The sequence below is a fragment of the Apostichopus japonicus genome, chromosome 5 (genome assembly GCF_037975245.1).
Source record: "Apostichopus japonicus isolate 1M-3 chromosome 5, ASM3797524v1, whole genome shotgun sequence".
In the NCBI taxonomy this organism is placed as follows: Eukaryota; Metazoa; Echinodermata; class Holothuroidea; order Aspidochirotida; family Stichopodidae; genus Apostichopus; species Apostichopus japonicus.
This window is the reverse complement of record NC_092565.1, coordinates 5,426,801-5,450,745: the sequence shown is the minus strand read 5'-3', so window position 1 is coordinate 5,450,745 and position 23,945 is coordinate 5,426,801. Positions and strand designations below refer to the sequence as shown.

General features: G+C 37.3%; 1 protein-coding gene across 2 annotated transcripts in view; it reads right to left on the bottom strand.

The window, feature by feature from the left end:
* The window catches only part of LOC139967403 (glycerol-3-phosphate acyltransferase 1, mitochondrial-like), a 28,730-nt gene extending 5,284 nt beyond the window's left edge, over nt 1-23,446 (bottom strand). The window contains exons 1-19 of one of the 2 annotated variants that reach the window (XM_071971152.1): nt 23,233-23,446; nt 15,818-16,005; nt 12,597-12,713; nt 11,945-12,012; nt 10,166-10,273; nt 8,788-8,831; nt 7,940-8,045; nt 6,735-6,831; nt 6,011-6,147; nt 5,574-5,670; nt 5,023-5,071; nt 4,412-4,492; nt 3,953-4,035; nt 3,318-3,431; nt 2,609-2,771; nt 1,902-1,972; nt 1,202-1,517; nt 562-707; nt 242-319 (exon numbers count right to left, since the gene is read on the bottom strand). In XM_071971152.1, coding sequence (XP_071827253.1) covers nt 242-319; nt 562-707; nt 1,202-1,517; nt 1,902-1,972; nt 2,609-2,771; nt 3,318-3,431; nt 3,953-4,035; nt 4,412-4,492; nt 5,023-5,071; nt 5,574-5,670; nt 6,011-6,147; nt 6,735-6,831; nt 7,940-8,045; nt 8,788-8,831; nt 10,166-10,273; nt 11,945-12,012; nt 12,597-12,713; nt 15,818-15,982 — 2,040 coding nt within the window. In that variant the 5' untranslated portion in view covers nt 15,983-16,005; nt 23,233-23,446. Of the gene's footprint in view, nt 1-241; nt 320-561; nt 708-1,201; nt 1,518-1,901; nt 1,973-2,608; nt 2,772-3,317; nt 3,432-3,952; nt 4,036-4,411; nt 4,493-5,022; nt 5,072-5,573; nt 5,671-6,010; nt 6,148-6,734; nt 6,832-7,939; nt 8,046-8,787; nt 8,832-10,165; nt 10,274-11,944; nt 12,013-12,596; nt 12,714-15,817; nt 16,006-16,233; nt 16,613-23,232 lie in introns of those variants that run through there. The other variant, XM_071971151.1, reaches the window with a different exon arrangement.
* Nucleotides 23,447-23,945: the final 499 nt, after the last annotated feature.

The following is a 23,945-nucleotide window of genomic DNA, read 5'->3' as shown; positions in this document are numbered from 1 at the left end:
GAAGAGAATTGCTTGTCAGACACATAAATTTGTCTGTCCTTGGCATACCAAAAATATAGTTTCTGTTATTTTATATTATATCATCATTGCAGGTGCCTTTTAGCATGAAACATGATTCTGCCCTGAAATCCTGTTTGGCAAAACTACAAACACAGTGATACTTTTCTCTCGCACTTTCTTGCAGGTAAGTGATGTCATAGTACCAGTCTACGTAATCTCCTGTAAGAGGGAATGAATTTACCTTTGGATTGACGAGAACCTCAGCTACGACCAGATCCTCCAGAGCATCTGAGATGATCGCTAACAGGTTCTCACACGGCTGCGGAAGAAACGGAGAGAGAGAGAAATAAAATCAAAACTGTTTCTCCAGACTGTCTAATCGTGGAAAATATTATTTTCTGTCTCATCTCTTATAACTGACGCATTGGATGGACTAATTAATTTCATTTAAAGCAATGTAATACGGCTTTTCCACTACTCATCCCATCTTCTTGAATGTTTCTCAGTAGTCGTGGCGACAAACAAACTGCATTTACGACCGCCACCTTCAAATCTACTCACTCTTGTGAACGTGAACTCAAACTGCAGCATGTCGCAGAGCTCTTCGGCTTTTTGCATGACCTTTGACTTGGAGATCAGGATGGATTTCTTCGGAGTGTCGCCAATCGTCACCAACCTGTCCCCGACCAAAGATGCGACAGCATTTGCTGTAATTGACAAAAAAACAGATTACCATCATTAATGTTTGACATTTGATCAAAAAGGGCTTTCTATGCCTCTTTTTCCTCGCTTCATTTTAATCCCCAAATCCTGAGAAAGTCAACGACCGAAATCGAAAGTATTCAAGATAAGATGGACTATAGATCAAGCTGAATGGTAACCTAATGGTTTTCACTAAAGGAATGTCCATTATAGAAAGCAGAAATTTGAAATATGAAATAAATCATTGGCTCGAATCATATTAGAAGCCATTCAACACAGTAATGCAGGTTTGATGAGCTCTCCTTATTGGTGGCTATTTCTACATAAGCTCTATAAGTTTTATTATATATTTAAATTATCATAAATTACAATACTTAAAAAAAGAGAAGTAAACATAGTCACCGGTAGGATGGATGCATAACCCCCCCCCCAAAAAAAAAAAAATTAGAAGGATGCAAAAAAAAACAGATAAGTGATGGGGTAAACATATTTCACTCACCAACGACAGATTCCATTACAAAGACGGACACGACAGTGTTTGCATAGTAGCTGAGCTCGAAGACATTGGGCAGACTGGTATTCGGGACCACGATATCCCTCTGATTCATCAACTGCCCCCTCTCTCCTCCCACGGACGGTATCACGTCTGGGTTTACGGGGCGCATTTCCGACTTCACCAGCTTCGGGCCTAAGATGTTCATGGCATGTTTGATGACGTCGGAGGTCTCACCGGAGAAGCCGACATCCCTCCTTCTTGAGGTGACCTCTTCCTTGACGATGTCAAAGTCCGTCTGCAGCTGTTTCATCGTGGTACCCTGGAAGAGACAGACAGCCATCGATCATTACTAAAAGGCCGTGTGGGGGTGGAGGGGAATCAATCAACTACAGCAGGCAATGATATCAACGATTAATCACTTATGTCATTTCTCTTTTTAGTTTGTAGGTATACAAATTAAACTTCTTTCTCCTTGCTGTTGATTAAAACAGATCAAACAAAAGGAATACCATTGTTTTATATTAGTTCATTTGACACAGGATACTATAGTCCCCCCCGCCCCCCCCAAAAAAAAGCTAAGGAAGAAAGGGAACAGAACTTCAGTCTTTCTTCTATCGCCTTGTAAACAGCATTTCAAATTTGGAGAAACACGATATAATGTCTTAGAGAAACAACAGACATGTTCTCAAATGAAATTACTTACTCGTCTGTGCTTGGTGAGCAACAGGAAGGACAAGAGGTTTGTGCTCATTATGGACGAAGCATCTTGTGAATCTATAAACAGATGACAATTTAAAAAAAAAAAATCATAATGTTGACTGCATCTTATATTTGCAATGGATGCCTATCAAATTAATTTATATCTCTTTTTAGTTTATATTTCAAAGTAGTCCATGCATCACAATGGCTGTTTGTAAAGCATGATATGGTTACAAAACATCTTCTGACTATTATATTTTAATCTAATTTTATATGTACTTTAGACTTAAGGCAGAGTTTTCTGATTGCAAAATTTGTCTAACTAACATCTCGTTTATATTCAAAGACAAAGGAACATTCCCCCCAAATATATCTACAGAAGTGACAGCCAAAGATAGTCTGAAACGTTTGAAAGAATCCAATAGCTGACGATAAATAAAAAATTTGGTCAAATTACAAAAACTCTACAAAAAGTCCACTTCTCATCCAATTGTAAGGCACAAATACAAATTTATCCTAACAAAACAAAACAAGCAAACCTCTTAATGTTTTACAACTAACTGTTTATCACTGCAATCCTTGAAGAAGCAGAAAATCAGACTAAAAAAGGCAACTACAGATTACCTTTTTGACAGACCATTGACTAAGACCAAGACTTTGATGGGACAATCTACAATTTAGCTTTTATATGGAAAAATGTGTACAACTTACCTAAGATTATATGTTCGCCAAGTCCTCGGATAAGCTGCCTTTGGTCTTCCAAGACCACGTCGGTCCCGTAGAGCGAGTTATCGCTGATTGCCTTCTCGAGGCGAGGCTTCATTGATAGTTCTGACTGAATCGGTACAACTCTCTGAGCGCTTTCCAGGTATTCCTTGATGAGAAGAGTAATGAGAAGAGTAATTGTATGGACAAACAAATGACTTAAGTTGCACAATTAATCTAAGATTGAGTTAATGAAGTGTCTTGATTTTACACCCCATGTGTGTAACCAAATCTTAAACTGAATGCCAGTTACATCATTTTATAACCAATTTACTGAAATCTCTCTCACAGATCCCCTTTAAATACTGTTGAAATACAGCAACTCTGAAGCAATAAAACAATCTGTTTTTATGAAGTTATTAGTCTCTCAGTTATAACCAGGTACATTTCATAACCATATCTTGATATGAAGCCCATTACTGCTTCAATCGAAGAACCAAACTGATCTTCATAAACCTGGCTTTACTAGAAAAGCTCATAAACAGACACAGGCAATGGCTTACAGCAATTTCTTGAAAATGAGTCAAGGGTCACTGGCTCAGCTGCAAGGTCAGAAAGTGGTGTCCCAATTTAAATCTGCCGTAAATCCAACTAAACATGACTTTATTAACTGTTTCATATGGTAGCGATAGTATATCCCACTGGGTTGGCTTACCTTGAGAGAGAATGGTTGTGCAAAGTTGACCCTGATGTGTCCAAAGCTAGAATGAAATGCATTCCAAAGACCGATAATTGGAGAAAAGATGCTCTCCTTCTTCTTAGAGTAGCCCTGCAAAAAGGAAACAAACAGTTATTGACCATCTAAAAACAAGAAATTTCAGATGCTGTTTTAGTTTCGTTAAATATCTCCCTTCACAGAATATGATTTAATCATTTAGTTGTTTCCATGCAAGTGACTAAACCTATATGTATCCATTGGCTGGACATAAACAATTGTGCTTCACACGACTAGACCAAGTACGAAAGTATCAATGCTTCCAGGATTACCTTGGCATGGGATAACACCACAGTCCTGGCAAGATGTAAAGTTTTTTTCCCAAGGCATTTCTGAATAGCTGTGAGTTGAGGATCGGGGGGTGGGGGTGGGGACGGGGTTAGTAATGAGTGGAGGGTTTGTACTGGAATCCTCACAGCTGTACTACCAATCAGATACTTCATATGTGGGATCAAATAGTCAATAATCTTAACCTTATCAAAGAATGAAGAAACTCAACATTGACATTTTTTTCAAATCAAATTTCTCACTTAAACGCCCGCTAAAATGTTAACATCATAACCCAGGTTTCGTACCATTTGTTCGCCGACAAAGTTACCCTCGATAATTTTTTCGTAGCTGACTGAAGCTGGCAGGATGTAAGCATCTGCTATGGCACCTGTGAGCGATCAAAATAGAATAGAATGAAAATGAATTATATGGTGGAGGCAGACCAAAAGTATCCAAATGACAAAGTAAAGCTGGATAGCAGAAAAAGATTGGTATGAAATCAAAATATTGACAAGAAAACAAACTCTTCAAACTTGTAGAGAGGTACACATCACCAAAAATTCATCATCAACTTGTTATGGACTTGATCAAAAAATTTTGACCATACTTTGTTGTCACTGAATGCAATTCAAAAAAGAAAAAAGGATATTAACAAACTGTACAAAAGGCAGTATGAATGTTACATGGCTCAATTTCCAGTACACTCTCTGGTGACAACAAGAGAGCTATTGAATCTTTGAAGAGTCATTTTACAAATTGCTCACCATCCATGTAAGCGTCTATCACCACGGATAAGAGTCCACCTTTGGGAGCAAGAGGTTTACCACTTCTTGTACGGCCACCCTCTGCAAGTAAAATCAGCAAAGCAATATTTATTCACCAGTTAGAAAATGACAGTTGACAACTATGAAGCCAAAAAATGACCTTCTGATATCCTCTGAATCAAGCTGTCGTTGAGGAACCAAATACATTCAAAGCTTCCCTCCTTGTTTTGTTGAACAGAATGAAAAATAAACCAAGCAATAATAAATACAGATTGGGGAATAATTTTACCAATCTTCAAAGTTTGTGTAGCAGGTTTTGGGGCAGGCTCTGAACTTTTGGCTCATATAAAGCACAACAGTTCCTGTGTCCAAAAACTGCTATGTACTATAATCTTTGGACTTTAGCAATTTGCCTATTTTGCGTAGCATTTGCCTTCCAATAATTTATTCCCTGTAGAAAGGAAAGAACGTAAAAGGCCTTGCATTGTTCCTTCCATTCCCAGAGAAATACTGTCCCCAAAATGTCGGGAATTAAACAGTTTCTGGATTCCTTGCCCCTTAAAATGAAACAACATTAACTGTATGTAGAGGGGAAAGAAAAAATCCCTTACCGATAAAAAATTCCATATTTTGGTTTCTCATCAGAATTTGTTCCATGTACTGTGAAACAAAACAAAAGACAACATGTGTTCAGAGCTCATTGCATTCAGAGGTTATTAGTTTCAGCTCATCTCTTTCAATATAGACTGACTATTAACACCATCCTTTCAGGGAAGCAGCATCTCTGGTATTTGATTCTAGTGTTAACTACTGCAGTGAATCATCACTCATGTATTAGCCACCAGCAATACAGAACTTAAAACCTACATCTGACTTGAAACCCATCCAGTACTTGAGACCCTTTACTGAGTATGATTCAAGGGTATGGTTGTACCAATTACATGACATTTAAATAATAACTACGCAGGTCAAACTTGAGGACAGCTGGCAAATTATGGATGAGTCGTATTCACATCCATTATGAATGACACATTCCTGTTTAATAAAAGTTCTCAAGGTGTTATCAGTCCCTTGTGACATGACCGTAAGGATCTGTGATCTTCTCTTCTGAGCAGAAAATGTTTTAAGCCCATGCGGCGGTGGATGGCAGAAGGAAACTCACCGTATGTAATGCTGCTCTGTAAACAAAGTCCTTCTTCCCCACAACCTTATCAAGTTTTCGTTTGATGAAGAATGCACCTATTTGCCTAAACCACCACCTAGGATACAAGAAAGGGAAAAAATATTCTTGGTAAATATTCAAATAACAATGAAACACATATATAAAATATCAAAACTTCTTAAAAAAACTTGCTCTTCATCTTGAGTGGAAACTCTCGAAAAAGAATTGCCTGACCGAGAAGAAGTAAGGATATTAAAAAAAAAAAATGTGAAAGGTATAGGTTAGTTTCTCGTCTCACCTATCAATTCAAATGCATGTATATATTTTCACCTACAGTACGATGACTAAACTATGAGACGAGATTAATGATGTGTGGCAAACGCTGCCCATATTCCGATACACATTTAAACCACGACGTGCTTGAACTCACGACTCACCCTAGAACTGGAATGTTCAGATTATCTCCTGCGGCAATGAAAGGACAGGGAACCTCATTTATGAATAAAGTCAGAGACATGAGCAAGTAATCCAGATGACTCCGATGCAGAGGCACCAGTATGATTGGAACGTCTCGCTGAAGGAGTAGACAAAAAGATAGCGAATTATTTTCTTTGATTCCTGACAATTAACTGGCTTTTTTACAAGAGGATCTCATTCAATCACAAGTAAAACTTTTAAAACTTTGTTAAAACAGACAGCATTTAAGTATGAAATCAAGAGAGTTATAATTTCTTTCTTCTTTCTTGTATTCCCAAACCCCCCCCCCCCCGTCTTAAGTGCCTCCCTTGATGATAGCAACACACTGATGACACATGAGAACGAGTATATGTACCACGACCATTCATTTCTTGAAGAGAAAGATCTTTGTCCATCTAGCTATGAACTTCAGGTAGTTTACTGGGAAGGGAGCCTGACTTGCACATTTAGCCCGCTCGGAGATTCTGTGAGCATCACGATACCAAGAAAGCAACTACCCGATTTGTTGTCTATTCGAGGGTTTTTGAGCATTATTCCTATTAACAATCACCGGGACAGGGTAATGTTCAACAAAGGTTGACAACACATGGACAGAAATAACCCCTTTTCAAAGGTTAGTACATAAAGTTAGTACAGTACTGCCTTTAACAAGGGTATAAAGGTGTAAACTCCAACATTGTTTACCTTGGCTGCTTGCCTCACCATCTCTGCCTGGCCTCTGTGCATGTGGATACCATCCACCAAGAAACTCAGGATACGGAGAATCAGGTATCCAGTAATCCTGGTGAAAAAAAAATTAAATAAAAAGATGTGATCAATTACCTAAAATGCTCAGACATAATTCAGATGTCCATAATTCATCATTTTCAGGTCAGTTTCTCATCATGACAATTGAGATTTAATCGTTTGAAAAGCAATCAGGTTAATTTTGCAGCTATTAATATCGCACTCATTGTTTGCTGAGAATTCTTAGCATGTGGATGAATGCACCGTAGTTACTTAGAGTGAATGTGAAGATGTGTAATAACATGGTGGCGCCATTTCAGTACTAAATCCCCAACCAACTTGAGGTGTTCACGACAGCTAAATGTGAACTCTCTCTGTCGCTGCTGAGCAGTGTGTCACTTCCATAGGAAATTGCAAGTAACAATTTTGGCATTCTCACATCCTTGGTAATCACTTTTAAATCCCCAGTCATCAAGAGCTTTGTGACCTCAGTGAGTGTAGAACTTTCAGACATTCACATGGCTCAGCAATAGGAGTGACTACCTTCAAATATATTACAACATAAAATCACCATCCTTCACCACACCAACTCTTCTTCATGACAACCATCCTTCTTTACCACACCCACTCTTCTTCACCATAACCATCCTTCTTCACCACACCCACTCCTCTTCTTCACCATAACCATCCTTCTTTCCCACACCTTATCTTCTTCACCACAACCACCCTTCTTCACCACAACCACTCTTCTTCACCACAACCATCCTTCTTTACCATTCAAACTCATCTTCACCACAACCATCCTTCTTCACCACACCCACTCTTCTTCACCACACCCACTCTTCTTCACAACAGCCATCCTTCTTCACCACCCACTCTTCTTCACCACCCACTCTTCTTCACCACAACCATCCCTCTTCACCACAACCATCCTTCTTCACCTTTCAAACTCTTCAATACCACAACCATCCTTCTTCACCACACCCACTCTTCTTCACCACAAGCACCCTTCTTCACCACAAGCACCCTTCTTCACCACAACCACTCTTCTTCACCATAACCATCCTCCTTTACTGGGCCCCTTCTCTTTCGTACTAACCCACCATATCACAGTCCTCTCTCCTACTAATGTCTATCCAAGTCACTTTAACGATTATACATACCTGAGGGTGATATTCATGATGGTGGCAGACATTCTTTTTATCACATAAAGAGCACGGCCTTCATGTTTATGGGCTGACCTCTGGTAAGTTTCTTCATTTTTGGCTCCTGATAGTGTGTGACAATAGAGGAAGGAAGTTACCAGGGTAACAGGCAATTAAATTTATTGATTTATTCGAAAACATACACTAGCTATGCTGTAAGATAGGAACACAATGTAGTAGTCAACAGCTCAATGTAAACAGCTGGAATTCTCACTTAACTATTTTCTATTACCGGGTTCAGCAGTAGGTAACAATAGTGAGAAGGTGAACCTTAAACGACCTCCCAAGGTTGAATTCTTTCTATGCATTAAACAATGGATTACAGCCTGAACTTTTGAGCTGTTTACCAGATAGGGAAATGATGCAACAACATAAATGAGGTCAAGGAACCATTGGTAACATAAATATTAGGTTCCAGCTGGTACTCAATCAACTGGCAAGTACCAATGTTGTACAAATATATATACAACTTGGAAACTTCCTTTTCCTTAAATGATCATGGTACAATTTATATCGTTGACTGGTAAAACGCTAATAATTGCTTGGCATATATGCTACATTATGCCAACTGCAAAACATGTAGAACTTTTTGGTAAACCAATTCTTTATGGGAAGTTACCATTTATGATGTGAAATGATAGGAATGCCAAATTGGAAAAAAATGATTCACATTATTCATTTTTGTCCAGCAACCATTATTTGTCATACCCCAATTTCCCCAACCCTGAGCCACCACCCTCTCCATGCCCCCTTTCCAAAGATTTCTACAGGATCATGCCAAGGCTGCAAAAAGATGAGTTATTTACCATCACTGTCATTCATTGCACTTCTGTGGATGGCTCTTTGAACCCTGAAAAGAACAATTGCAGACAAGATTTGATGTAATTGGCAAATTTATATTAATCAGCTGTACTATAACTAATTAGGTGTTACAAGCAGGAAGCACACCTCAAATAATTTCAACTTCTGGGGGGGGGGGGTGGGGGATAGGTGCAGAGAGACACTCATTAACTTTCGTTACCAACATTAAACTTGTTAATAAAGGGCACCTGGTGCAATGTGGGAACTTCGTCGTATTATTTAAGAATATTTACAGCATAAAAATCACAACACTTGCCAGTTATTACATTAAAGCCATGACACCTCTTTACTAACAGTAATGTCAACTTCTTGCTTTTAAGTACCGTACCGTTTAGAGACATCTTTTAGAAATTCACTGCACTTGAGATATCTGAACAGGCTAACAACAAGCCACACCACCTGTCAAAAGGTATTACTTACAGTACGACATTTGAAGAGCTAGGGCAAGGTGTATAAACAAAACCACAAAATCTGTTACTAAAATGTGATCCATGAAAAGACAACAGATGATCAAATAATTCACAGGGTCTCATTGAAAAACATTCTCTCAGCTTTTCGTTACAAAAACAGTTGCATTTTAATGAGCTCATTCTTGCATGTAATGAGCTCATAGAATACCCGAATAGACTGAGGTTTGAGAGGAAACTATCCACTGGATAGCAACTTCCTGTGATGAATCAATGACAATACAATATCACTCCTTCACCTTCGACCTCCACAGCCGAACAGGAATCAGTCATTTAACAGTCACAAGACCTACTGTCACTTCAAACCAAATTACGATCTGAGAGAGAACAACAAGGTTCTCTTTCAAAGCCCTTGTGCGAGAATCTACTTTCTTTTGCCTTTTGCTTATTCCACCAAAACAGAAGAAGTTTAAAGATCTAATACTTAGAGTCATGGTCCAACAAAAAAGCAGACCTAAACTGCCTCCAATATTTTGCTGCAAATTTTGACTAAAAAATGTAACACTTTCCAGTCTAAGTAAGGACACACCATTTTCTGCAGCTCTTAATCTTTGTGATCAATTTCAAAAGGAGGAGTGGGCCATTTAAGCATGTACAAGTTTCGATATTGATGTCAGCTTAGGTTTGCAGAAATATGTCACACAAGCAACACTTTCTTGGGTTTCAGGTTTCAAGCTGATATCCACTTGCTATACACTCATTGGATTAACTTTTATACTTGCTAATAATCCAATGTGCTTGACAAATTGTTTGGGTATTTTTTTTCTATTTTCAATTTTTTGTAAATAATTGATGCCAGAATATGACACACATTGATACCGCTACTCGAAGCAACTGCACAGAATAATGTACTCACCTTTTGTTTTGTACTGCATCTGCAATCATGCCTTTTGGATCGGCATAGACGCAGTTGTTCCTCATTGTGTAAACGTAATGTGAGTACGGGAATAACCTCCCAAGAAGGCTGGAAGGAAGGGGGGGAAGAGTAAGTTAAACACGACATACTTTTCAGAGATGACTTTGGGCAAACATATAACCATGGGATAATGTTTCCATATATTTAATTTATCCAGTTTCCAAGGTTATTGCCAATAAAATGTTTGAAATATCTGACATGCTCCTTTACAGTCAAATTGATCATCACAACTACAGTACTGTAGGTACAAAGGTTTTGAAAATGAGAGTGGGTAGAGAATTTTTGGGGAGCTGTTTTGATTTTGATTTTTTCACTTTATGTGTGATGAGGTCATTTGATAGGTCACATACTAAACTAGGATGTCCAGTCACTTTCATTAATGAACATTACATGTCTGATTGGTAATTTTTTTCCAAACGGAAAATTGTTACTGAAACCTAGCCCAGACTATTAGCGTTTAAGTCTATATAAAAATAAATTTTGGGTTCAAAATCATCTCTTCCGCTCGAAACAAACCAAATTTATCAACTGTCGACTCTGACTAACTGTATATACAATGACCACACAACTTATGCTTTTCTATGTTATGGTGTATGTAGCAGAGCTCTCTTATACAAATGTACAACAAATTTTTTTGTCCAACAGACAGATATGTCTCACAGTGTCCTACAAACATGAATCAGCATATTTTGGTTTCTATGGACAGCATTTACCTTGTCACAGTACTATCTCCTCATTGCCCTCATTGTTTAGGAAACAATAATGTCAAAAGAACTTTAAGTCATGGTTTAAAAAACAAAAAGATAAAGGCTTCAGATGGCATATTTCCTAATCGACAGATTAACGAAGGGCACCTTTAATAAGAAGATTATGTTATCCTATGTACAAGTACATTGCAACTGGGTCATCCACACATTGTTCAATGACATGGGGTATCTCGACAAATACTCCTTTTATCTTAATTCTGTCTTGGAAGCAAGGTTACTCCAGATGGCTAAAGGGATGAATGTTCGTCACATGAAAAACTCACGGTTACATTGTGCAGAGGTTGATACAGTACATAGTACATTACATGACACTCTTCATCGAAACCTCAAAGACACCCTTCACACCACCCGAATCTGCTTCAGACTTGCCTGACCAAAAACTATTTTAAATCTGCAGTAACTCCTTTAATACAGTCTGTGCAATGTGATTTGACCCGAGGTCATTCCACCATGGGAACCTGTCATACTATAAACTGATCCAGCCATATTTCATTGTCACTTTTACCATATATGTCAGGAGATACACAACGAAAATTTCTCCCATATTCTTTCGTTTTATTAATTTATTGATTTCTTGGGAGAAGCATCCATGTGCTTCTGGCAGAATACTGACATAGGTCAGACATGTTTGTAATTAAATGTAAGTCAACAAAAAAATGACATATACATTTCAAAAGGTTATTATTTACAGCTGTGCATTTTTTTCTTGTATGTATGTATCCAGTTTGAACATATACACTTTTGTGCTGGGATGATTATTGCTGTTTATTGCTCTCTTTTTTCCCCCCTCTCTCTTCTCTTTCCCTTTACTTTCATTTTCAGTACCGTGAAAATGATATGAGGTCAAAACGTGTCAAATCATCTGTTAATAACAATGTTCAGGGACAAAGTGACAAAAAAGTGATTTGTAACACTGTCTTTAATCTCTGATCTCATCGGGATCAAGCCTTACCCTTTCCTGGGTGGTGAACTGACGCTGAAGATTCCCATCTCTGGAATATCTTTGTGGTACAGCAACTCCTGCGTAGGCAACCAGAGAGAGTAAAACAAAATGAGGATTTCGTAGACCAATCATGACAAACATCCGAATAACGAATGACAAGAAATAACAATCTACCACAGAACATGGATTTAAACTAACAACATTAAGGTGACAAATCCTTTGCTCAAGTGACTATCAGATAATATCCAGATTGGGTTGGTCCTTGATAAAACTGTTTTCCTTTTACTTTGGACAAAGTACTCATTAAAAACAATATATATAACCAAATTGAAGTGCATTGTACTTTGTGACCAAGGGATGTATATACAGTTTCATGTGACAATTAACACCTGGACAGTCAGGAAGTGATTGCATTTGAGTCGTTTCAGTACTGTACAATTTGCAACATGTGTAAAAGGATAAACAGAAACCTACAGTAAGCTTGCTATGTAATGTTAACATTCTCAAATTCTATCTGTCATCCACAACAATAGGACAAATATACATTCTTTTTCCCCCTCTCATCATCTTCATATTTAAACAAACACATCGTACAATTTATGCATGAATATGACTTTCATGTTCACAATATTAATACAAAGAGTGGGAAGCATGCTCTTACCCTACTGTGCTGTGAACATCTTGGGCAGGCCCTTCCCATGAAAGGTCGGTAATGTTTCTTGTAGGATGTCATCAGCGGTGGTGACGTCTTAAATTTGGCAAGTTCTGGCACTAAATCCTGCGATTGTCAAAGTCGTCGAAAAGAAACGAAAAGGGGAAGATAACGTTCTGTTCGTTAGATGTGTGACTTGAAAAACGTTGAGGTAATATTATTCAGACAAATTATTGTCTTCATCTGAGGCTGAGCAGGTGTAGTACTTTAGAGTAGATCTTCTCTCTTAAAGCTGAACCTAAGATACCTTGAAATTTATCTCGAGTCTAGATGGAGTCGCAACAGTTCTTTTTGTTTCTTTTTGCCTTGGTACTATTTCGTTCACTATGGACCTTTGCTCTAATACTGTCTTCATCTTATGTCATAATTTTGAAAGCAAGTCGTTGATGATAGTGTAAACAGTGTTCTTAGCTACAAATATGTATGCTATTGTGTACAGTACTGTATGTGCAATGGTTTAAATACTGTCTGATCAAGTACAGTACAGTTAGTATGCACTTTCTGTACTATCATCTTCAGAATTTCCCCATAGTTACAGAGACATAATTTTCTAAGTGGCCCAGTTTTGACAAATCATCCAGAACCTGGTTTTAAGTCCCTAGGAACCTGGTTTTGGAATTTTTGACACTTTTTTGGGCAAATTACTGTAACTATGCTACCTCACAGATACAGCACAATTAAATTATTAATTATATTAATCAAAGTACATGACGTTGATAAACATTCAAACACATTGCTAAAGAACATTAGAAAAGCATTGAGCTACTTTAAAGTATTTATCATTAAAATCTTTACGTGAGCATCTGCATTATGAAACATTGACTTTTCGATAACACATGACTTTCAACAGGGCAGAAGCTATTGTAGTTCTAAGACCTTCTGTATTATAACAATAAACAAGATCAAAGATCATCCATTCATTAGTTTAATTGATATCTATCAAAGAGAATTTCAAACAATTAAAGAACAATTGAAATAAACAAGCCTGTACAGTCCTTTGATCTTTTGTTTGGTTGTTGATTAATGATTCACAAATGAAATGTTTTTAATTGCTTGAACTGACATAACAACAGGCATTGTCATCTGTAGTTTATCAAATCTCATCAAACATTGACAAACATGTCATGACAGTGTTTGCTTAAACTTTGCTAAAAAGTTCTGTCGAACCAAATAATTTAGGGTTAAACAATTTTGTTCAGCGGTTTTAAGCATAAAATACTGGACACTAATTCTGATATGTTGTACAGTGCTATATAAGTGCACTTATTGAGCAAGGAGGTGGTTGTTTTACTTGGAAGTTAGCATTTTTTAAGATCTGATAATAGATATAACTTATTCCCTGTGCTATAAATAAGGCAGTAGGGTTAAAAGGACCACCCCTCCCCCACCCCCACACTAACTAAGGAGCTGTTATTAACTAGTACTGAAACTACAGGTGCACTACAGTTTAGTGTCTACAGTATATTGTACCGTACTATGTACTGCATAAAGACTGAGGTGTTAGAGAGCCATCAGGAGAAATGAGGATACAATAAGATTGAACATGAAGGACACTACAAAAAGAAAGGTACAGAAAAAAGGTACAAAAACACCAATTTAGTCAAGTTTCACCAATGACCATTGAAGGATGAAATAACAATCTTAATACATAGATTAAAGAACAGCTGTCAAAACTGTCAACGATCACTGTCAACAGTCATTGTCAAAAGTCATTGTCATGCTACTGTTAAGTGACTCCTACCATTTCCAAAGTCCAAACAAATACCAGCTCAAAAGTTGAATCTGAGTGTGATAACTGGGGTGACTAAACTCTTGATGGCCTGATTACAAACTCATACTGTACCATATATACTGTACATGATAATATGAGGAGGCTGTTAAATGATCAAACAACCTGAATCTAAAGAAGTCCAAGCCTAGATCATACAGTATCACCAGGGAGTTGTTCCATAACAACTCCCTGGTATCACACAGTATATACTGTATATTGTACCGTACAGTATTCACTACAGTAGTACATTAGCTATCCCCTTTCCTGTGGAGATATGAATTCATTGGATATGCCTAATTATGTGTCATCTCCTACGGTCTGTATAAAACTCTGATCAATGTCAATTGGCTTAGTAATCTACTCTACCAGGTACACTACTGTAGGCTGTGAAAATATTAAACACAAATACAGAGACAAAAATGTTCACTTTCAAAGAAAAATGCTAGTATATACTATATAAGAAAGCCTATCTAGAAATGTCTGGTTGGATTGTTTATTCTGCTTGCCTACTACCAGCCAATCCTAATAGGTTGGCAAACAGCCAATCACAACATTGGGAATAAAGATCACCGCTCCTGCCAAGGGTTTCCCCTTTGTATTCGGGTCACCAGAGTTACCGACCAATCAGCTTCAAGTAAACCAGCTGAACCTGACTGTGGAGAGGTGATTATTAGTGACATTATCACCAGGCAATTGATCTTTTATCCAGCTGAATGAAGAATGGTCTATTTTGGGATGGACGAGGAAAGCTACAGTACTTTAATTACAGTGTGAATCTACAGTACTTGGGCATATATTATATTACAGAGACAGTTGCAAAAACCTACAACATAAATTATGCTTAGTGACCACAAGACATTACAGTATACGTTTTCTTTAAAGTGAAAATCTAGATATGTACATGTTCCTGGATAATCAACAATGCTAGTTTTTCAGTACTGCATGAATGGAAGTACTGTACAATGGAATTGATGTTAAAGTTCATGACCCAAAAATCTGCTGGACAGGCTGTAAAATGGTCAGTAAATACTGTACCAACACTATTTAAGAGTATAAGAATGATGTGAACTTTACTAACATCTTTCGTGAAATACAGTAGGTCGAAAGAGTCAGACAAATAGACCAAATTCAAGCTGCATTTTGAAGTTTGCTTCTGCACAATGCTAGTGCTACAATACATCACATAAAATTGGCTAAAGGAAAGGTAACTGTACAGTACCTGAAAATATAATCTGTTATTTTTATCTAAATTATGCAAATTTCAATAGGAATGACAAAAGTTGTAAGATACAAAAAAACAAAACAAAAAATTGAAAACCAGCCGATGACCAAATCCACCATTGGATTAAAACCTGTTGAACATAATACATGGGCATGCAAAATGAGAAGAAAAACTTACAATAGTTGAGTACGTAGACTGTCCTAACACTTGTTTCCTCCGTGTGGGCTTTGTGTCCTTATGTGGCTTTAACAATGAACCACTCTTGAGGTCCTCTAACCTGTTCTTGGGCAAGATTTCTTCGCCTTTCATTATCTCCCCATCCTCACGAGGAAGGGTCTCCATTCTGTCCTGTGTATTGGCAGGCACTGAAAACAAAAGGGATTTAAAGAGATGTAGTACTCAATTATGACATGAACGCGTGTGTAACACAGCAAATGCTGTACTGTGCATGCGCACTACACTAAACTGCACTCAATACTGTACATGATCCTCAAACAAAGTGGTTTTACCCTTGAGCGACTACTGTAACTGTACAGGAATCACACATTGATTGACAATGCTTAAACATGGAAAGTCAAACAAAGTATACTTACTGATTCAAACAGACTAGTAATTTGCTTCTCTTTTTACTTAGTCCAGACCGTTTCAGTGTACAAATCCAACCTTTGATTGATTATGAAGCACTCATAAACAGTCAAGAGTGGTTATTACTGTATGTCACCAGCTCCCAAGTGGTTGGATATTTCCAAATGAATGCTAAGAAAGGAATTGTCCACTTTCCTCACATACTGTACAGCACAACAATCAAAATTGCACTAAGCTCAGAGTAAATGTAGCTTCAAGTGCTATTACTCTAAACATCCCCGGGATTTGTTAGTTCCAGCTGATCTGCAGTTTATTACTGTAAGTGTAACAGCAACATCCAGGCAACTGCAAAAACTGCTTTTTGTATCATGATGTAACTGATTGGAACAAACCCAAACGCCTCTCATCTGGTCTTCCTGGAAACTTTTTTTTTTAAAGTTCAAATACAGATCATCCATTGGAATAGTTGTAAACAGATAAACCTATGGAAGCTTATAGCAGCCACTTCATCCTGGCAGGAAAGTGTCAACCAGTTTAAACCTGAATGCAGTCACATAACTCTCAGTTACTGATGGGAATAAGGCAATTAAAGGAAGGGCTAGTATCTTCATTTTTGCATATTTCATGGTCACAGACAGTTTTATAGAGAGGGTGACAAATTTCACTTGGTATGCACAGAAGATGTTGTTTTTTTTAGGAATCAGAACAATGTGGATGGCTAATTGGCTATATACAGAGTAGACTTTTCATACAAAGAAGTGGTCCCAACTGCATTAAGCTAAAACTAACATACATCTTCACCTCTCATCAAAGTGTACTGCTGTGTGTAAAGTTCAGTACAGTATGTGTAAAGTAGATGTAGAAGCCTCCATCATTAGTACCAGCTTCTACAGTAATGTAAAAGTAATGGTTAATTATTCCAAAGTATCTCCTCGCTTACTGAATGTAACCCCCCAAAAGTGGCAGTCCACAATGGCCAATCAAAGCACCCATACAAAACTGATATCCACAGTTGCTATGCTCATACCTTTGAAGGGATAGAAGAGCATCATCAGGTCAAAAATATTTACACAGCAGTTGTTACATTTAATCTGAATACAAGGGTATACAAGTTCTGTCACTCTGATAACAGTGCATGGGTTCAGCCATCCTTACAAAGATGTCATCCTCCTCGACAACGACAACGTGTCTTACAAAGTTCCAGCCAGTCAACTTAAAGCAGCATTTTGCGTTGGGTCGCTTTTTTCCACTTTTTTAACATGTGCATCGATTTTTTTACATGTATCAATCATAAAACAGCAATCTAAGATACCATCCAAGTTTCACCCTGCCAAGAGCGTTAATTAGCGAGTAATTAACGATTTATGTCGATAAATGAGAAGAGTGTCCTCGACAAATTTCACAGTTAAAATTAATCGCATACAATTCCGCTAAACCCACTAGTTTGAATTCAACCAATCAGAGATGCAGGTTTAGTTATGAGCCGTTGCTAAAAATAGATTCAAGACTTCGCGTTGGTTGTACCAGGGAGTTGTTATGCAACTCCCTGGTACAACTGCCATATAGACTGTACACAAATCAAGCGTGGTGTTATATATTACGTATCTGTCAATGACGTTCGTAGTGTTTAAATATTCATATTATGGGCGAGGTTTATTGGGTTCCCAACGGAAAATATCTTGGAGAACAACAAAGTTGAAAGTTGCAAATTTTTCGACTTTTATGCCACCATTTGAAGTAAAATATAAATAGATTAGCTAGTTATGTATGTCGTTATGGCAAAGTGGAATCATCGAGGTTGAGAAAAATCATAGAAAAGGACGCAAAATGCTGCTTTAACTACACTCACTTCAGAAGTCTGATGTTCCTACCACCTCTTCTACTCACATTTTTAGTCAATATTGCCCTTTATACCAAACCAGAGAGTTCCCCCTCCCCCCCTCCCCGGCGGATGCACTTCAATTGGGTCATATAAAGGGCATGACATACATTTAATACATGAACATACTACATTTAATGAAAGTTAAGTTTATGTGTATGAGTGCGAGGGAGTGGAAACAGGGGGAAGGGGGGGGAAGGGGGGAGAGAAAAGGTAGGACTGGAGTAGCTTACATTAAGCTAAATGATTCTTGTAGCAAACTCTAACCTTGCCCTGTTGATCTTCATAGAAAAGCACTGTTAACAGAGAGAAATCTGGTTGAGTGACTATTACTTTAAGATCATGGCTGCTTTATACAATATGTACGTCCTGGGTGTTCACAAAACCAAGGTGAATGGAAATGCCTTATGGACTGTACACTACAATTCAGTGGTAAATCGTATTGAAATTGGCTCAATTCTTGAAATGGTGATATTATTACTTCCCCGCTTCATGATTCCCTGTGCAGTTGAGACTTGCAACACTGCCAAGCTAAACAAAACCCCTTTTCTTTTTAAGACCATTCCCAAGTTTAGTACAATGTTGCTCAGTAATAAGTTCATCTGCTTGACACTTGATAGCAGCATTAAGAATAAAAGCAGCAAAGAAAATACAAACTGAGCACTTTATTACATCCCATTGGAAATTTACTTAGAATTTGCTTAAAATGTTTAGAAATCTCTCAGTAATGCAACCCTTTCAACAGTGCTCAGTGTGAAATATGAGGACTGTAAAGGAACTGTAGGGAGCATATATGTATTGAACCAGTTTTGAGATGTTGCCAATTTCTGCCATTTTACCATAGCTATCACGTTTGTCACCACACTGCAGGCTGAAGTTCATCAAAGGAAGACTGATAAGTGGGGAAGCAGAGTGGGAGCAGGGGGGGGGGGGGGGTATAGCTGGTAGGAAAGAACTGAGATTGATAAATGTAGTGAGTTTTATTGTCTATAGGAAAGGCTGTGTAGGATGGATACTTTGTGGGTGGAATGGGGTTTGTTGCTTACTCCTTCTTGGTTACCTTTTCAATATTTTCATATTTGGGAGCAATCTACTAGATGAGGCTTTGAGCCCCTTGGGGTGCTCCTTATCAAAGCCTTTTACACAAATTTAATCTTGTAACCCACACTGCATCTTATACTTTAACTTAACTGAGTTCTGCTCTACTTCTATACAGTACATAATTGTAGCTACACAATAACTATATATACTGTATGATTGCAACGCTGTAGAGAAACATGCAATAAAACTTATAAAAGTGTATTTAGCTAACTGATGAATGTACCAATACCTGGTTAACCTCAACCAATGTAAGCCATACATGTATAGCTACTGTATATGTAGAACATAAATCAAGTAGTTTACCATATTTAAATATATGCAAATTGACTTGCAAAAGATTTTAATACATCAGGTTCTGACTCCAAAACTCCATGTCAAAATACACACGGTATGTAACACCAGCCCTAAGAAGAAGAAAAAGTTCACTGACTGATGGAAATAAGTATGTACTGTACAGTATGTCATTAAAGTGAGTCAAGGATAATGGAGAAGTTAAGTTGTTATCACCCTTATCATTATATAAGGCAGTGTGTGCCCTGCTTGAGGTCAAACCACACAAACAACACCCTCTTGATCTTTAATACCAAGATTACCTGTAGGTTAATCAGATTAGAGACATACTCTGTTGTGACCTTAGTTTGACACACGTATGTGAAGATATCGCTGCCACGCTACTGCATCATGCGTTTGAACAGAATTAAGATTTTCATTTAGAACTGTTTCATCTTTTAGTTGAAGAAATGTCAAATTATGTGTACGCAAGGGAGGTTAGTTCCCACTAATGACTGTCTACAGTACAAACACTGCATGGGGACTCTCCATGCAAGAACACAGGAAAACATTCAATCTCCTGTATACACTGCAGCAGCATTAAATAGCAACAATAAAGACACACTCAGCACTGACAGAATATGAAAGGAAGGGCCCTTCAAGCCTGCTGCAGGAAATAATTAATTCAGCATCACATGACAAAATTGTATGCAAAATGGTCAAAGATGTGAAAGTCCAAAGACGTTACAAGCTTTGTAAAGCAGTCTATTTAGTTTTACACAGTAACCGTATTATATATCTATGTGACAAAAGCCTTCAAGAACTTCTACACACAATTTGAATGTCACAAAAACATTTTCCCTGCTGTCGTACTGCCCAGAGGAGTTTTGTACTTAGATTTCGATCATGTACTGTTTATAGTGAAATATATGCAACAGATCAAATACAGTACTGCAGCCATTGATACTACCAACGTACCCGCAGATTTTAGCATTAGTGATGTGGTTTTACAGTTCCGAAAATACCTTCTTGAAAGGTTCCAACCCTCATAGTGTTGCTCAAAGAGGATGATCAAATTACACCGTTTATTTTACTCTAATGGAGAAGTCTCTGACAGTGGCAGTAGAAATGGAGAAGCCTCTGACTGGTAGAAAGAGGGATATTGTCTCTGGAATGTGTGTGACTATCTTTGGCCTCTTTCACCAAAATTTGGGACAAAAAGTAGTAGGAATAGAACCATCCCCATGTACTATAAACCTATGCATGGCTCAACTTCACTGAACAAATTTGTTAACAAACCAAACATCAATAATTTTGGCATACATGTGCATATATGTATAGGATGCCAAAGACCACATGTGGCATCAATTTCCCCAAATATGCACTACTGGCAAAGAATTTTTGTTTACAATATTCAATTTTGAAACCAATATTTCCACAGCTGTATTTACAAGTTAAATATCACAGTAAGGGCACACTGTATTTACTACATGGTCCCACAGTTTTATTAATGTTCACTATTAAAAGTAGCACAATGGGCTAGTCATGAGAGTACTACAAAAGGTGTTAATTTGCATTACATTGCTTATTTTAACAAGTGGTAGGAGTGACAGGGTTCCTCATGTATCATAAGGTACAGTATGTATTCTTGACTGCCCACTTTTTTCCATAAAGTGTCAAACGTTCACATGTACTGTATACTGCGGACTGTAGGGTATTGTATGATGGCCAATGAAATTCACCAGCTTCAGTACAGCATGTCAATGATCATCATTAAATATGTATTGTCTACTATTTATGTAATACAATTGAAACTAGCATGCATATTACACCTATATATATATAAATAAACTTTTGATTTAAGTTGGCACATATATACATAAATATGTACTGATTCCCTGTGATGCGATGCAGATTGACTGTCATCTTAACACAAGGAGGCGTACTGAGCTGCATCTCTGAGCACTTAGTTTACATCTCCAAGGATCACACCATGCATGGTGCAATCTATACTTCAAACTTAGAGAACAACACCAAGGAATTTTCATGGACATCGAATGAATCTGCATTTTTTTGTATTTAATATACTTGGCAAAAAGAATTGCTTCTGATAATGCACTTTCAAGGACACATTTAGAATTGTTTCCCTTTACCAAGTATACTGTAAAACACTGAACACATGGTAATAATACCTAAATTTAACAAATAAATAAAGAGTCCAGTCACGGGCCCCTTATATTTTTCACTACGTCGAAGTGTATTTATTGCAAGCTTCAACAGAGTCTTACCAAGATAAAAAAAACATGTCTTGTCTTTATAAACTCTAAGTAACACCAAGATATCAAACCATGTCTTGAACTCTAAGTAATAACTGCCTCCCAATCCGTTCCAAACCCTATTTAAAGATAACATGCACAACACGCACCCTTCAAACAACTTACGCACCACACGCATCCCAAGCAAAACGCACAACCAACACATATATGCATAAACAATCTTAACACCCTCACACATGCACAGTTGATGTGCACATTAACTCACTAACACATCGTAACATTCCAAACCATCAAGAACAAAGCTGTGTCTATGTTTAAAAAGAATAATACCCTTAATAAATTTATAACAAATCAAAATTAATTCAATAATACATCGTTACACTAGGGAAGAAGAAAACCGAGTCCTGACACAATTCTAACGTGGTAACAGTTTGTTCACGGGTCTACCATGAAATATTTTGATTTGAGACCCCAGTACATAAGTACTATCAAATTATGAATGTCAGCAGTTGAACATCGTTGAATAAACGACTTTAATATGTCCTTCTTCGCTCCTTAAAGCAAAGCTGGCAGAATGCATACAATTTGAAACGTGATAAAATATTTCCCTCTATTTGTGGAGAAATTGATCATCAGAGGTTATATACATGTATGTGCTTCTTCATTCATAGTTTTTGGATAGCAAGAAGAAGTTTGGGCAGTTCTTTGCACATGAGTGACCATAGTTAGCAACTTCAGTATACAGTTATTTCATGTGTTCTATTAAAATGCACACTCAATTGTACCAATGCACTTACAGACACTGTACTTACCAATACCATGTTCATATCTCAAATTGTAATCACATTTTTCAAATGAGTTGTGTCTCCAAACAGCCTAAACGAAAACAGCTAAAATTGGCTCTAGTGACGCAAGGAAACTTTTCTTTTTATTTTACTGGAAATTGGAATTGTACAGCAAAGTTTGACCCATATAACATGCAAAGCTAGCCTAGGTTTATCTCATTCAGGCAGAATCTGATTTAACCATCAATGAAATCCTGAAGTTGGAATGTAAAACTAAACAATGTAGGCTTGCAAAGTTGTTTAAAATTAATATTTATTAACTAAGGTTTTAAAAATAGGCCTATACTAATTAAAGGCCTAGCCAAAAAGTACTACCATCACTTTTGTTCCCTCTCGTTGCAGTATGGGCAACTAGGCATAGCCTATGCAGTATGCTTTACATTGTTATACTGCTTAGTGGTATGAATGATATTTCTTCGCGATTCACTCATTTTGATCGAAAAATTACCAGGACTCAGCGGAATTGTTATTTTACACTTAGAGTTGACCATAGAAGTATTAGCCTATGTACTTACTACTTGTTTGAAAAATAATGAATTAGTTGATGTAGCATGTAGCCTGAGTGAACCATCTACAATTTCTACATAGGCCTAAGCTATCCTCATTAACATTACTTAAGCCTATTTTCATCTTTACCTTTCCTTGCAAGTTAATATCCCTGATATCTCGTTATCATTTGCAGTTTTGATGTAAGAATAAGAGAAAATTTCTCGACGATCCAAATTCATGTCCGTAACGCATACATTAAATACGTTAACTTCACAAATCACTAACATTTATACAAAAGAAATGAGAGTTCAAGATATTTTTCTATGCCAAGGTCAACATGCACGTTCCATCAGGTCATTCTGCTACCGTTATTCGTTATGACGAAATTGTATGATGAAATAGTATCTCCTTCAAGAGAAAAGATATCGTCTACTCTATCTATTTTGGCAATGTTTTCGGAAAATAATGCATTTTTAATTCATTTTTATGTAACAAAACATATTCTAAAATATCATATAGTTGATAAAAGTTGACTTATTCAGCCCTAACGCGTAACTCAAAGTTCCAGCAGAGTTTACCATTTTTAAAATAGGGATAATTGAACTCTGCGGTCGTTCTTCATGCTTCTAGCATTCGTAAGTATTGCGAAATCACGCGAAGAGAGATCAACTTCAGTGGTGTTTCTATGGTGATTCATTTTCATCACCGGTTACGTTCAGTATTCGATTGTTCTTGAGAAGTGAAGGTGATTTTAAAGGATCGTTTCAACAGGGAGTTGTTATAACAACTCCCTGGTTTGAACGGGAAAAGACAACTTTATGATTTTTATTGGGTCTACCTGTCTGAAATCTACGTGCTTT